This window comes from Lissotriton vulgaris, chromosome 8 (genome assembly GCF_964263255.1).
Source record: "Lissotriton vulgaris chromosome 8, aLisVul1.2, whole genome shotgun sequence".
Lineage (NCBI taxonomy): Eukaryota > Metazoa > Chordata > Amphibia > Caudata > Salamandridae > Lissotriton > Lissotriton vulgaris.
In genome coordinates this window covers 1,393,599,507-1,393,612,303 of record NC_141696.1, presented here as the reverse complement: position 1 = coordinate 1,393,612,303, position 12,797 = coordinate 1,393,599,507, and the positions used below count along the sequence as shown (strand labels likewise).

At 46.2% G+C, this 12,797-nt stretch overlaps 1 protein-coding gene across 2 annotated transcripts in view; it reads right to left on the bottom strand.

Moving 5' to 3' along the window:
- The window catches only part of LOC147698808 (E3 ubiquitin-protein ligase TTC3-like), a 1,930,429-nt gene that overhangs the window by 1,334,391 nt on the left and 583,241 nt on the right, over positions 1-12,797 (bottom strand). For both annotated transcript variants that reach the window (XR_015299370.1, XM_086935404.1), the window contains exon 16: positions 7,155-7,239. Coding sequence is in view for 1 of the 2 variants with exons in the window: in XM_086935404.1 (XP_086791530.1) it covers positions 7,155-7,239 (85 nt within the window). In the remaining variant the exon portion in view is untranslated. The remainder of the gene's footprint in view (positions 1-7,154; positions 7,240-12,797) is intronic.

Sequence of the window (12,797 nt, the reverse complement as noted above, 5' to 3'; positions counted from 1 at the left end):
GTCCCTGTGCACCCCTCTCTAACTGTGGGACTTAAATATCTCGGTACTACTATGTTTCTTCCTTTGTTCTACTTTCAACCCTTTTACCTTGGCACTGTACAGAGGAGGTCACTCTGTACTGAAATCGCCAATAAATAAATACAAAATAAATCACTTACTACGTGGGTAAGATGAAACTTGCATTCTAAATGTTTACTCTGACATGGCTTCAGTTGCATGGAACCATACAAATCTTACGTTTGTAATATAACTTTCATGTTGTGTGCGGTTTTATTCTGGATTTCATTGTGCTAATCTAAAATAATACATTCTCCACTTGCATCCCGCTATGTCTTGTGTGGTTACGGTGGGGTGTTATAAGTCAACTGCAAGCCCCCTGGGAGAACCTGCAGCTCAGACTTGTTAAATCGGAAACTAAGCTCACGATACAAGTGTCTGTAAGCTGTGTACTATGCCAAAGCATTCCCCTGACACTGCAGGACTTTACTCGCGGTTAACATTGCACAACATGAATATGTTGGTGTTTGATGCAGTGGAAGTTGCCTGTGTCTAGTGACACCACATAGGTCACATTCCTCTTATCTAGTTATTAAAGTATGTACTGGACTCTTCTTGCCAGTCAGCTTTATCCAATTGGGCAGTAAGTCTATAAATTGAATAGCCTACATTGTTTCACGTTACAACGTTACTCTTTGTGAAACTTCTGTTTATAATCGTTCATATCGTGTAAGAATCACCTTTGTAACCTGGAACATGTGCATGCCCTAATATTTTGTAGCCAGTTTTTCTTGTTATGTACGATATCGTCTTGCTGACCAGCCTGGCTAGGTAAAGTACCCTGCCACTAGTCTGGTCTCCGTTTACATTAAACTGCTAATAAGTAATTTGACAAGTTTGTGTTTAAGTCTAATGCGTGTATGCTAGTCTGTTACTTCGGACATTGCTTCTGGAGTTTTGATTGTTGCAGCTAGAGCGCTTCGTTACCCGAATTGCAACGTCAGAATGCACAAGATCTTGTTTAAGAAAATGTTGGAGCTCAGAAAGAACCTCCCTACTATATATGTTTGTGAAGTCTTTGGCAGTAGCGCAAATTAAAATGAATAGGCCTCTTATCTTTGCAAATGATTGGCAATACACATTTCAAGTGATTCCCGTTTTAGGCACCATCTCATCTGTATTCTCCTTAAAGCTTTGGACTCAAGTAGTACATTTTGCTTCCTAGTGAGTTATCCAAGCATACCGCATGCGTTTACTGGTCGTTAGCTTGATAGTTTTACTGTGTGACCTGCAGATGCTTACGTTATCTCACAAAAAATACAAACTTGCCAGCGTACTGTCCAATTAATGATATTTGTATTGTAATTGCATTTATATAGTGCTTACGACCCCATATGAGGTAACAAAGCACTTTTTCGGCAAATAGCACGCTGCTCCGGAAACCTTAAAGGATTATTAGGGAATTAGTATAGGGAAATAGGAAATGAATTTAAGTAGTGGACATGTTAGTCTGTTAAGAGGGAAGGGTCTAGAGTTTTTTTCTCTTCTTTTATTTGAAGTGCATAGCAGTAGGAAGGGATTTGGGATGAGTAAAGGGGAGATGGAGGGTGTTGGGTTCACAAAACTCATGGGGACACCTCTCACCTCATAAATTAACTCTCAGACAAGGTAAGCATACAACAAAACCCTACTCACCACCTGACAAAACCCTAAGGCGAGACAAGCACACCAAGACCGCATCTACCTCGTAACACAGCCCCACTCACCTCATGGCAACTCCCATATCAGACAAGCGCACAACGCAACCCCACTCATCTCCTGACAACCTCATTAAGCTCCTAACAAAACCACCAAACGAGACTAAAGCACACATTTGTAAATTACAATGCCTTTTATTTGTGTGTTGTTTTTAAAACAGATACATAAAAGGCATTGTCATTTACAATGTCAATAGCTCCAACTCTTATAAATGCGAGACCTATTCCATTGCAAATTCTTGTTTCCTAATCCCACAAGATCATAGCAGTCATACAGCCATTAACCTGCAACATATACATTACAAGCAGGAGACCCAGAAATTCTCATAAATATGGCAAAAACCCATGTTCAAGCTAGTCTGTGGTGTCTGCCGAAAGGATCCTGTGTCTCAAATCAGACAGTCCTAAAACGAATTGCCCATTTAGGACTAAGTCATATTCAAAAACACAATTCCTGACATTCAAAAGCCTATTTGATCTGGCCAGAATATAACTTAAAAGTACATGCTACCCACATGGTAACTGTTTGCAACCAGAGCTTGAAAGTTACTTTTAATGGCAAACATTAAATTTCTGTTCCAATGGACTATTGGCCCACATCTGCTCTTCAATTTGAGAAGTGTTAGAGTTGATTAACAATACAAAGGAAATTAAGTGACAGGGTACCCCCTCCATATTCACATAAGTTAGGAGAGAATGGAGGAACAGAACCTTCCAAGCACTCACCACATCACTCGAAATCTCTGTTCTGGTATGAGGTTTCAAAGATGACAACAAGGCTCTTGTTACTCAATAGTTCCATTCACCAATGAATTTACCTCTGAGGTACCTCACTGGTCCATTCAATTAGACAGTCGTTTGTTTCAAGGCTAGTTTCACAAGTATTTTTTTAATATAATCTTCTCTAGATCCTACACACACATTTGGTAGAATTTAAAACATGAGAGGCAGAATGTGAGAGAGAGGGATTGAGTCATACTGATAATCAAATTTGAAACTGAACAGTTATTCTAGTTGGGAATTATATATAAAATGGCAACGCTTACGTACTATGCCCTTGGAAACACCCAATGAATAATTAATCTCTGAGATTAGTTATTTGGAAAAAATGGACAAAGCAGAAAAAATTCATAAAGGTAATATGTTAAGCTGTAAAGGATAATATGAGACTTTTTGTGGTTTCCAGCTAGAAGAACAAGTTACTTACCTTCGGTAACGCTTTTTCTGGTAGATACAATATCTGCCTGTGGATTCCTCACCTTGTGAATATCCCCTTGCGCCAGCAACATTCGGAAATTCTTTTCGTAGATTCGCGCCGACGTGGACATGGACGTCATAGAGGCACGGCATCGCTCGCGACTCCGCTGACGTCACCGACGCCTACAATAGGCCCACGCCGGCGTGATGACATCAGTTCAGCCCTTTTTTCCGTGCCTTCGAGGCACACGGACGGACCAATGACAGTAGAAATATACACAGTATACACAGCACAGATATCAAGGTAACACACACAGTGTGAAACAAATGCAATTAAACATTTGAAATAAACAACTCCTTGACAATAAAATAAAACATTATAGAAACACTGACCTAGAAGAGTGGACAACGGGGAGGCGGGTGGGTCAGTGAGGAATCCACAGGCAGATATTGTATCTACCAGAAAAAGCGTTACCGAAGGTAAGTAACTTGTTCTTCTGATAGATACATCTGCCGTGTGGATTCCTCACCTTGTGAATAGAGCCCCACAGCAGTCCCCACTCCTGGAGGAGGGTGTCCACTCTTCTAGACCAGGAAATCCTGAAGAACAGAGCGAGCAAAATGACCGTCCCTCCTCACTTCGGAATCCAAGCAGTAATGCTTCGCGAAAGTGTGGAGGGAAGACCAAGTAGCTGCCCTACAAATATCCTCTACAGGAACACCTCTAGCCAATGCAGAGGTTGACAACTTAGCTCTAGTAGAATGAGCCCTAATACCCTCTGGAGGATCCTTACCGGCCAAAGAGTAGCAGATCTTTATACAGAGGACAATCCATCTCGATAAAGTTCTTTTATGGACAGCTCTTCCTCTCTTGCAGCCAGCAAAACCAATGAAGAGCTGCTCATCCAACCAGAGATCTTTATACAGAGGACGATCCATCTCGATAAAGTTCTTTTATGGACAGCTCTTCCTCTCTTGCAGCCAGCAAAACCAATGAAGAGCTGCTCATCCAACCGACAGTCTTTAGATCTGTCCAGGTAAAAAGACACTGCCCTCTTGGGGTCCAGACGGTGTAGCCTCTCCTCCTCCTTGGAAGGGTGTGGGGGAGGATAAAAGGTAGGGAGGGTAACAGATTGACCAAGGTGGAAAGGCAGAAAAGCAGCCCTGGTCCTAAGAACCATTCGATCAGCATGAATGGACATGAAAGGGGGTTTAGATCTAAGAGCTTGAAGCTCACTTACCCTCCTTGCCGAGGTAATCGCAACGAGGAAAACTGTCTTAAGAGTCAAAAGCCTCATAGGACATTTGTGAAGAGGCTCAACACTTCTTTCTCTACCAGCTTCACCTGCGACTTCGGCTTAGAACCCGAATCTTTCTTGGAACGATGTCGGGATTCATGAGATCTTTTCCTATGCTTCTTCCTCGAAGCATGAGCCGAGGACGAATCCGAACGCGACCTCGAGCGAGATCTTGGCCTCGAGCGTCGAGTCCGCGACCTCGATTTCTTCTTCTCCTTACTTCCTTTAAGCTTTGCAACAATAAGCTTAGCTTCTCTCTCCCGGAGGGCTTTAGGAGTCATCTTCCTGCAGGAACTGCAGTCTTCGACGTCGTGGTCGGAGCTAAGACACCACAAACAGCATTCAAGCGGGTCCGTAATGGACATAGCATTTCCGCATTCCCCACAGGCCTTAAAACCAGTCTTCTTCGAAGACATATCGAAAGAGAAGATACAGAAATATCAACAAAGCAAAGTAACAAAGTTACTGAGAAAGCTACGGACGATCCCTAGAAAACCGTTAGCGTCGACGACGCGGAAAAAAGGGAACTGATGTCATCACGCCGGCGTGGGCCTATTGTAGGCGTCGGTGACATCAGCAGAGTCGCGAGCGATGCCGTGCCTCTATGACGCCATGTCCACGTCGGCGCGAATCTAAGAATTTCCGAATGTTGCTGGCGCAAGGGGATATTCACAAGGTGAGGAATCCACACGGCAGATGTATCTATCAGAAATAAATCATCAATAGCTTACCTTTCTGATTTTTTGATTCATGTTTTTCTCGTATTTTATTAACCACAAAATTGCACACTGTACTGAATTAGTTGAGGAAATAATAATGGAATAACTCATAATATTTAATGACCATTATCTATACTAATAATAAAGAGAGCCCAAACCTTTGAGGCGGGTAATCTCAGGAACCACAGCTCGAATCACAGCACCCAATACAGCGTTGGAAAGGGCAGTTGCAGCAGAAGGACATAGGCTATGCAGACGCCCACCATATACATTTAAAAGGTAAAAGAACCCCTGTACCCCCACCAAACCTAGCCCTGAACCCTCAAAATATCCCTGTACCCCCACCAAACCTAGCCCTGAACCCTAAAAATACCCCTGTACCCCCACCAAACCTAGCCCTGAACCCTAAAATACCCCTGTACTGCCAAACCTAGCCCTGAACCCTAAAATACCCCTGTACCCCAAACCTAACCCTGAACCCAAACCTAACCCTGAACCCTAAAATAGCCCTGAACCCCAAACCTAGCCCTGAACCCCAAACCTAGCCCTGAACCCCAAACCTAGCCCTGAACCCCAAACCTAGCCCTGAACCCCAAACCTAGCCCTGAACCCCAAACCTAGCCCTGAACCCCAAACCTAGCCCTGAACCCCAAACCTAGCCCTGAACCCCGAAACCTAGCCCTGAACCCTAAAAATACCCCTGAACCCCAAACCTAGCCCTGAACCCTTAAAATAACCCTGTACCCCCCCCCCCCAAACCTAGCCCTGAACCCTAAAAATAATCCTGTACCCCAAACCTAGCCCTGAACCCTTAAAATAACCCTGTACCCCCAAACCTAGCCCTGAACCCTAAAAATACTCCTGTACCCCAAACCTAGCCCTGAACCCTTAAAATAACCCTGTACCCCCAAACCTAGCCCTGAACCCTTAAAATAACCCTGTACCCCCAAACCTAGCCCTGAACCCTAAAAATACTCCTGTACCCCAAACCTAGCCCTGAACCCTTAAAATATCCCTGTACCCCAAACCTAGCCCTGAACCCTAAAAATACTCCTGTACCCCAAACTTAACCCTAAAAATACCCCTGTACCCCAAAACCCATATCTATCCCTAAACCCTAAAACTACCCCTGTACCCCAAAACTAAATCTGAACCCTTAAAATACCTAAACACCCCAAAACATATACCTCAGTACCCAAAACATATACCCCTATACCCATACTTACCGTATCTAAACATTTAAAAAAAAAAAACATGCTTTTACCATTCATGTATTTACAACGAATTTCGTTGTAAATGTATGTGTGGTAAAAGCATATAAAATGTAATGCCATGCGTTATAATGGCAGTGCGGAGTCATGGTACTTTCGTAATGAAAGTATGCGGAGTGATGGTATGCGGAAAGAAAGTTGCGTAATAATGGGTATTTACCCTCCCCCGATAAGTACATTGGTGGCATGGCGGCCCACATCTCCAGCAACATACTCATATTTTTTCACCACCCAAAATGCACAGGTCTCTCTCATTGATGGCCAGCACCGACATACACTTTTAGACACACCTCCCGCCACAAGTTCTAGAATTGCGAACTTTAGAGCTGGGGAGCTACGTTCGAATCTCGGCATCAGCTCAACATCCTGTGATTCCAGGCAAATCGCTGTGTCTCCCCGTGCCTACCACAAATTAATGTGTTCGTATGTAATGTAAATTGTGCTCATGTCATGTTGTCGAGTTCGTGCACTATAATATTGCAAGGAAAAATAAAGTAGGGAAACTCGAGTTCACACACTACTGAACGCGCAGCAGTGCACTGTGAATCGGAGCGTTTCACAGGCCTGTCACAGATAAGAAATGCTATCAAAACGAAATCCTACAAAACAATATACTACTGGCCGGCAGCAATTCATACCCGGACAACGTCGGGACGGGCTGCTAGTTTGTTATAATCAAATACAGAATTTTGTAATATTGCAAATCTTTGCCATGAAATACTTGTGCCATGCGTGCTGCCGTGCATAAAGTAATTAATGTTTAGAGCTTTACTAAATTTCCTTTTTTTAGAATGAAATGAGACATTATGACCATACTAGCCATAAACCTTTGCACGTTTTACAATGTAAACACACTTAATTAGGACTCAAAAGTCTGTTCTGTAATTTCTTTACACAAGAAAAATGTAGACTTACTTCGGCTTTTCAGGTTCTTTGCTTCTTGTCCTAGATTTTCCATGAGGGCTTTTAGAACTTGTTCGCATGTTTATTTTATTACGAGCTATGGAGCAGAAATGAGAAAAAAAAAGTGAGGGAGCAACAAGACAGTGTGCAAACTCCAGTAAAAGGTGCTTAGAAAGGCAATAGGGGTCTCAAGGTGATCCCATTCTCAACCCATTTAGGTACCCTCAGGAGATTCGTCACTTCAAAAATATGAAGAGGTGGCAAGTTGGCTGGAGTAAGCTCTCAGTTGCCTACCCACAGTGTAAAGTTTCACCAAAATAGCTAGAGGTTTCTACTATTTTGGTCACAGCTACCGCATCCAATGTGTAATACTACACAAACACCCCCAGTACCTCAACATCTAGTCAACCACAGGATGAACAATGTTGGTAAAATGAAATTGAATGCATCAGAAACACTTGTCAGGAAATGTAACAGAGTGGTGAAGCTCTAAAATTTACAGAAAATGTTCAGTCCTGTAGCTCTCTTTTACTGTCATAGCAGGAAATGCAGCTGTTACAGCAGCATGCAATCTATAACACGCATTGGAAATGCAATAGGTCTCGCAGTAGTAAAGTTTGAGCTATAGGTGTTATTTATTTTTTTGTTTTTTATTTATGTGTTGTTTTTTCTAAATAGCTAAATTAATAGCTTTCTTCTTTACAAAGCCAATAGTTATAATTTTTGTAAATGTGACACCTCTAGCATTTGTAAAGCAACATGTTTTGTATTAACGGGACTTATATGTGACTTATATGTATTGATATAAAAAAAATCAATGGCTTTAAAAAAAAATTAATAATTAATACGTAAATAAAATGGATTTTATTTTATATTGCCAATAGCTTAAAGTTTATTAAATATATTTAGTGAAGATGCTGTGGTTGCGCTGAGTGAGGGTGAGTGAGGGTGAGTGAGGGTGAGTGAGGGTGAGTGAGGGTGAGTGAGGGTGAGTGAGGGTGAGTGAGGGTGAGTGAGGGTGAGTGAGGGTGAGTGAGGGTGAGTGAGGGTGAGTGAGGGTGAGTGAGGGTGAGTGAGGGTGGGTGTGGGTGGGTGAGGGTGAGGGTGGGTGGGTGAGGGTGGGTGGGTGAGGGTGAGTGAGGGTGAGTGAGGGTGGGTGAGGGGTTGAGGGTGAGAGGGGTTGAGGGTGAGTGAGGGGTTGAGGGTGGGTGAGGGTGGGTGAGGGTGAGTGAGGGTGAGGGTGAGTGAGGGGTTGAGGGTGAGTGAGGGTGAGGGGTTGTGAGTGAGGGTGGGTGAGGGGTTGAGGGTGAGTGAGGGTGGGTTAGGGTGGGTGAGGGGTTGAGGGTGAGTGAGGGTGGGTTATGGTGAGTGAGGGTGGGTTAGGGTGAGTGAGGGTGAGTGAGGGTGAGTGAGGGTGAGTGAGGGTGAGTGAGGGTGAGTGAGGGTGAGTGAGGGTGAGTGAGGGTGAGTGAGGGTGAGTGAGGGTGAGTGAGGGTGAGTGAAGGTGAGTGAAGGTGAGTGAGGGTGAGTGAGGGTGAGTGAGGGTGAGTGAGGGTGAGTGAGGGTGAGTGAGGGTGAGTGAGGGTGAGTGAGGGTGAGTGAGGGTGAGGGAGTGAGGGTGAGTGAGGGTGAGGGGTTGAGGGTGGGTGAGGGTGGGTGAGGGTGAGTGAGGGTGAGGGGTTGAGGGTGAGTGAGGGTGAGGGGTTGAGGGTGAGTGAGGGTGAGGGTGAGTGAGGGTGAGGGATTGAGGGTGAGTGAGGGTGAGTGAGGGTGAGGGGGTGAGGGTGAGTGAGGGTGAGGGGTTGAGGGTGAGGGTGAGTGAGGGTGAGGGTGAGTGAGGGTAAGGGTGAGTGAGGATGAGGTGTTGAGGGTGGGTGAGGGTATTTAAAATGGGACGAGTCGCAAAATACATAGAATAAAAAAGTTAATTTTCGAAATGCATTGCTTTACACATCTGTTTTTCACACGACTTTTAACGTGCATACCCATTGATGCAATTTAGGGTTGCATGCATGTGTCTGTGTATATATTTATATATGTGTACATACATGTTTACATTCATGTTTATTTTCCTGCAAGCACACTCACACGCTTAGACAACCTTCATACATGTTAATGTATCTATCTACTACGTCGAGTATGTGAAGCCGTGTCTTGCAGGCAACGTGAACAGTCGTAGCGTGTTTGTAGACTTTATGGTAACCGATTTGTTATGTGACCTTGAAGTCGTGTGTAATATATAACAGGCATGATTCTTTTTTTTTTTTTTGGTTTGTCTGCAAGAAAACGTTTATCACCTCCACGTGGTCGATGCAAAATCATGGCCCGTTGGCTTTTGAAACTTTTAATCTTGGAGGATTCGCTGGTTATAATGGCGCGGTAGCATATTTTTTTCAACACAGGCTCTCCATCCGTGAGAAAATATAATCTAAGATTTGGATCTCAGGAAAGCATATAGTGTAGCTGGAAACTACATCACGAGAAGCGGAAAGTGCCTGTTATTTAGAGCAGGCCAAAATATTGTTGTGGGACAAATTGTACATTCACTTTCTTTGGATCCGCGAGCCTCCTGTGAGCGTTCCGACTAGCACGAGCAGCTTACTGGGTGAAAATTCGCCGGTCCGAATGAACGTGCGTTATTTAATATACTGCTGTAAATTGCACACACAAAAAATAACAAGACGGCAACATCATTCTGTCTCAGGGCTATAAATAGGAGTAAGTGCACGAAGAGAACCTGCTAGCGTGGAGGGGGGGTAGGGGGGAGCAGGGTATGCATTTATCTTTGTGATTTTCCATTGCGCGAACAGGGCGCCAGAGAGCTTTACAAAACAATCAGCGAACTCAAACCAATGCAATAACAAGAGAAACACCGAGCACGGCGTCAGTGTTGGCATTGCTGGGGGGTAGGGGGTAAGTGGTGATTTAAAAAAAAATGCGACACGGCGGGCAGGGGAAGGGGCGGAGCGGGGAGAGGGAACAGACGGAGGGAAGGCCAGATAAGGGGAGGGGGGAGAAGAAAAGCGACACGGCGGGCAGGGGCTCAACACTTGACTGTCCCCAATTTTCAGAGTCAGAGCATGTAACAGCTTTTTTGGCTTCGAAAACAAGTTTGGGTTGACGGCCATTTGGCTTACCCATGATCGTAGGAGCAGTTAGTACTGGGGACAAAGTGTCCAACAAGAGTGGGAAGCGCACACGTGCTGGCTCCTCAAACAGAAGGTGGAATGGCGTCAGAGTATCAGCAGCAGCGGTGGTGCATCTCACAAGCCCAACAAGTGAAGGGTGCTTATGTATCTGCGTCCTTACTATGGGTGGAAGGTGGGGCCCTCACCTGCAAGAAGGGTGATTCGCACAATGACGTTAAGGATCAAAGTACGAACCACTCAAACAAAGGGAGTACATGCCCCACCATGTCCAGCAGGTACATTAAATTTATGCACAACCACTGTAGAGTTCACAGGAGATGAGCAGTACAGGGATGCCAGCCTAGAATGAGAGCAGCTAAGCACAAGGTAGTGCTGTATCGCAGGCCCTGGAGCAATGATCAGACGTCTCAATTCAACAAGTTATTACCCATGCGTTGTGGATACGATGCATCCGCTACTGCGCTTGGAAAACGTGCGAACGAGTGCCAATGGCGTAGGGGCAAGGTCTAATATCTTACAGCAGCCACAATGCAGAGGGCCCAGGGCGTCAAGCTCAGAGGAAAGTGGCACTGTGCTGGTGAAATGCCCTACATGCAGTGTAACTGCTGCACCCAGCCCCCTCCGCAGTAGAGGAAACGACTCCATGGGCGTTCAGCACCAAACTTTGCCCGCCAGACTGCAGAGTTCAGGGTAGCGGAATAGTTCTCAGCGCCACAATTGCGATGGTGTCGGAGCGGCCTAGATAGCCCAGAGTGACAGGAAAAGTGCGCTTCAGGCAAGGATGCAGGCAGAGTAGCTCGGGGTATGAAAGAGGTGGATTTATAAGCGTACTTGAGGTAACCCTGATGTAGCGTGGGGCGCAGTATGCTCAGCGGGGGTTGCTTGGGCCAGACAGCGTCACTTTATGCAAGGCTTTGCCTGCTCTCGATCCCCGCAATCTGGTAGGGCACGAGCAGGTAGTGAGCGATCCGCTCCAGAGGTACCAAGCCCGGCTTGCAGGGTGAAGTAACTTACTGTGGAGGCCCGCCAGGGGCCGGTGACGTGAGGATTTCCCGGGGCCAACATTTTGGAAGTTGCGAGGTCGGGCCTCTGTCGCAGAGTTTCCTTCACCACGTGTGCACAAGGCTCTTGCTAGGAGATCCCTGCTCGTTACAGGAATGCGTACGCCAGTGTTTGGCAGGATATGTGGGCACTAGCGGAGTAGGCATATTGGCTGACAGGGAGGTTCAGACTGAAGCGCAAGTCCATTGAGGCCTATCGCCATGTGGAATCCCTGGGGCTCATGTAATAGCAGTTGCCACTCAAACCAATGCAATAACAAGAGAAACACCGAGCACGGCGTCAGTGTTGGCATTGCTGGGGGGTAGGGGGTAAGTGGTGATTTAAAAAAAAATGCGACACGGTGGGCAGGGGAGGGGGCGGAGCGGGGAGAGGGAACAGACGGAGGGAAGGCCAGATAAGGGGAGGGGGGAGGAGAAATGCGACACGGCGGGCAGGGGAGGGGGCGGAGCGGGGAGAGGGAACAGACAGGGAAGGCAGATAAGGGGAGGGGGGAGGAGAAATGCGACACGGCGGGCAGGGGAGGGGGCGAGGGGGGAGGAGAAATGCGACGTGCGGATGAGGGAACTGATGTGCACGCGCTTTTAAGCTCAATGCGCATGCGCATTGAGCTTAAAAGTCACGGGCACTGCAAGGAATCGCCACGATTCCTTGCAAGTTGGATAAAGAGTGGATAAGCCCCCATAGTCTCGCTTGCTCGATGCGCATGCGCATCGACAGGCGAGACCTAAAAAATGAGTAGTCACTACTATCTAGCGATTGATGATGTCTTTGAACCGGTCACATTTGGAAGCCCAGCAGAACACACAAAGAGCTGCCAGTCCTTCTGCAACACTAGCCGACAGAACTGCTGCAGCTCATTTAGATAAACCTTTTATTCATTTTTATTCAGACATGGAAGGCAAAGTGGATAAATAACCCTGGCTGTGTTTTTTCATTGCATACCCAGGAGACACTTGACCCAGAGGAGGCAGGGTTTATCTGGCGAGCGAGCTTAAGCAATCTATGCTCCCACGGACACAAGACACATTGTGGAGCAAACTGCCTTGTGGGGTACAACAACCCCCAGGAGACACCTGGTCCTGAGGAGGCAGGGCTTAGCTGGCGAGCTCTCTTAAGCGCTGTGTGCTCCCATGGATGTGGGACTTATCGTGGAGAACTTCCTTGCGGGTGACAACAGCCCCCAGGAGACAGCAGGCCTGAGGCGGCGGGGCTTAGACTGCAAGCACTCTTAAGCACGGTGTGCTCTCTGGGCTGCATGAGGGACACGCCCGGGCCCGTGTTTGCCTGTCATCGACCAACAGCGGCGTGGTTTCCACATTACATCTACTGTCCGCATCTAGCCAGTACACAATGCTTCTGGCCAATGTCCCTGTGTTGCCAAGGGGTCTGCAGAATCAACCATTGAAGTGAAAAATAAGGTCGCTCACCAGTTAAGCTGAAAAAC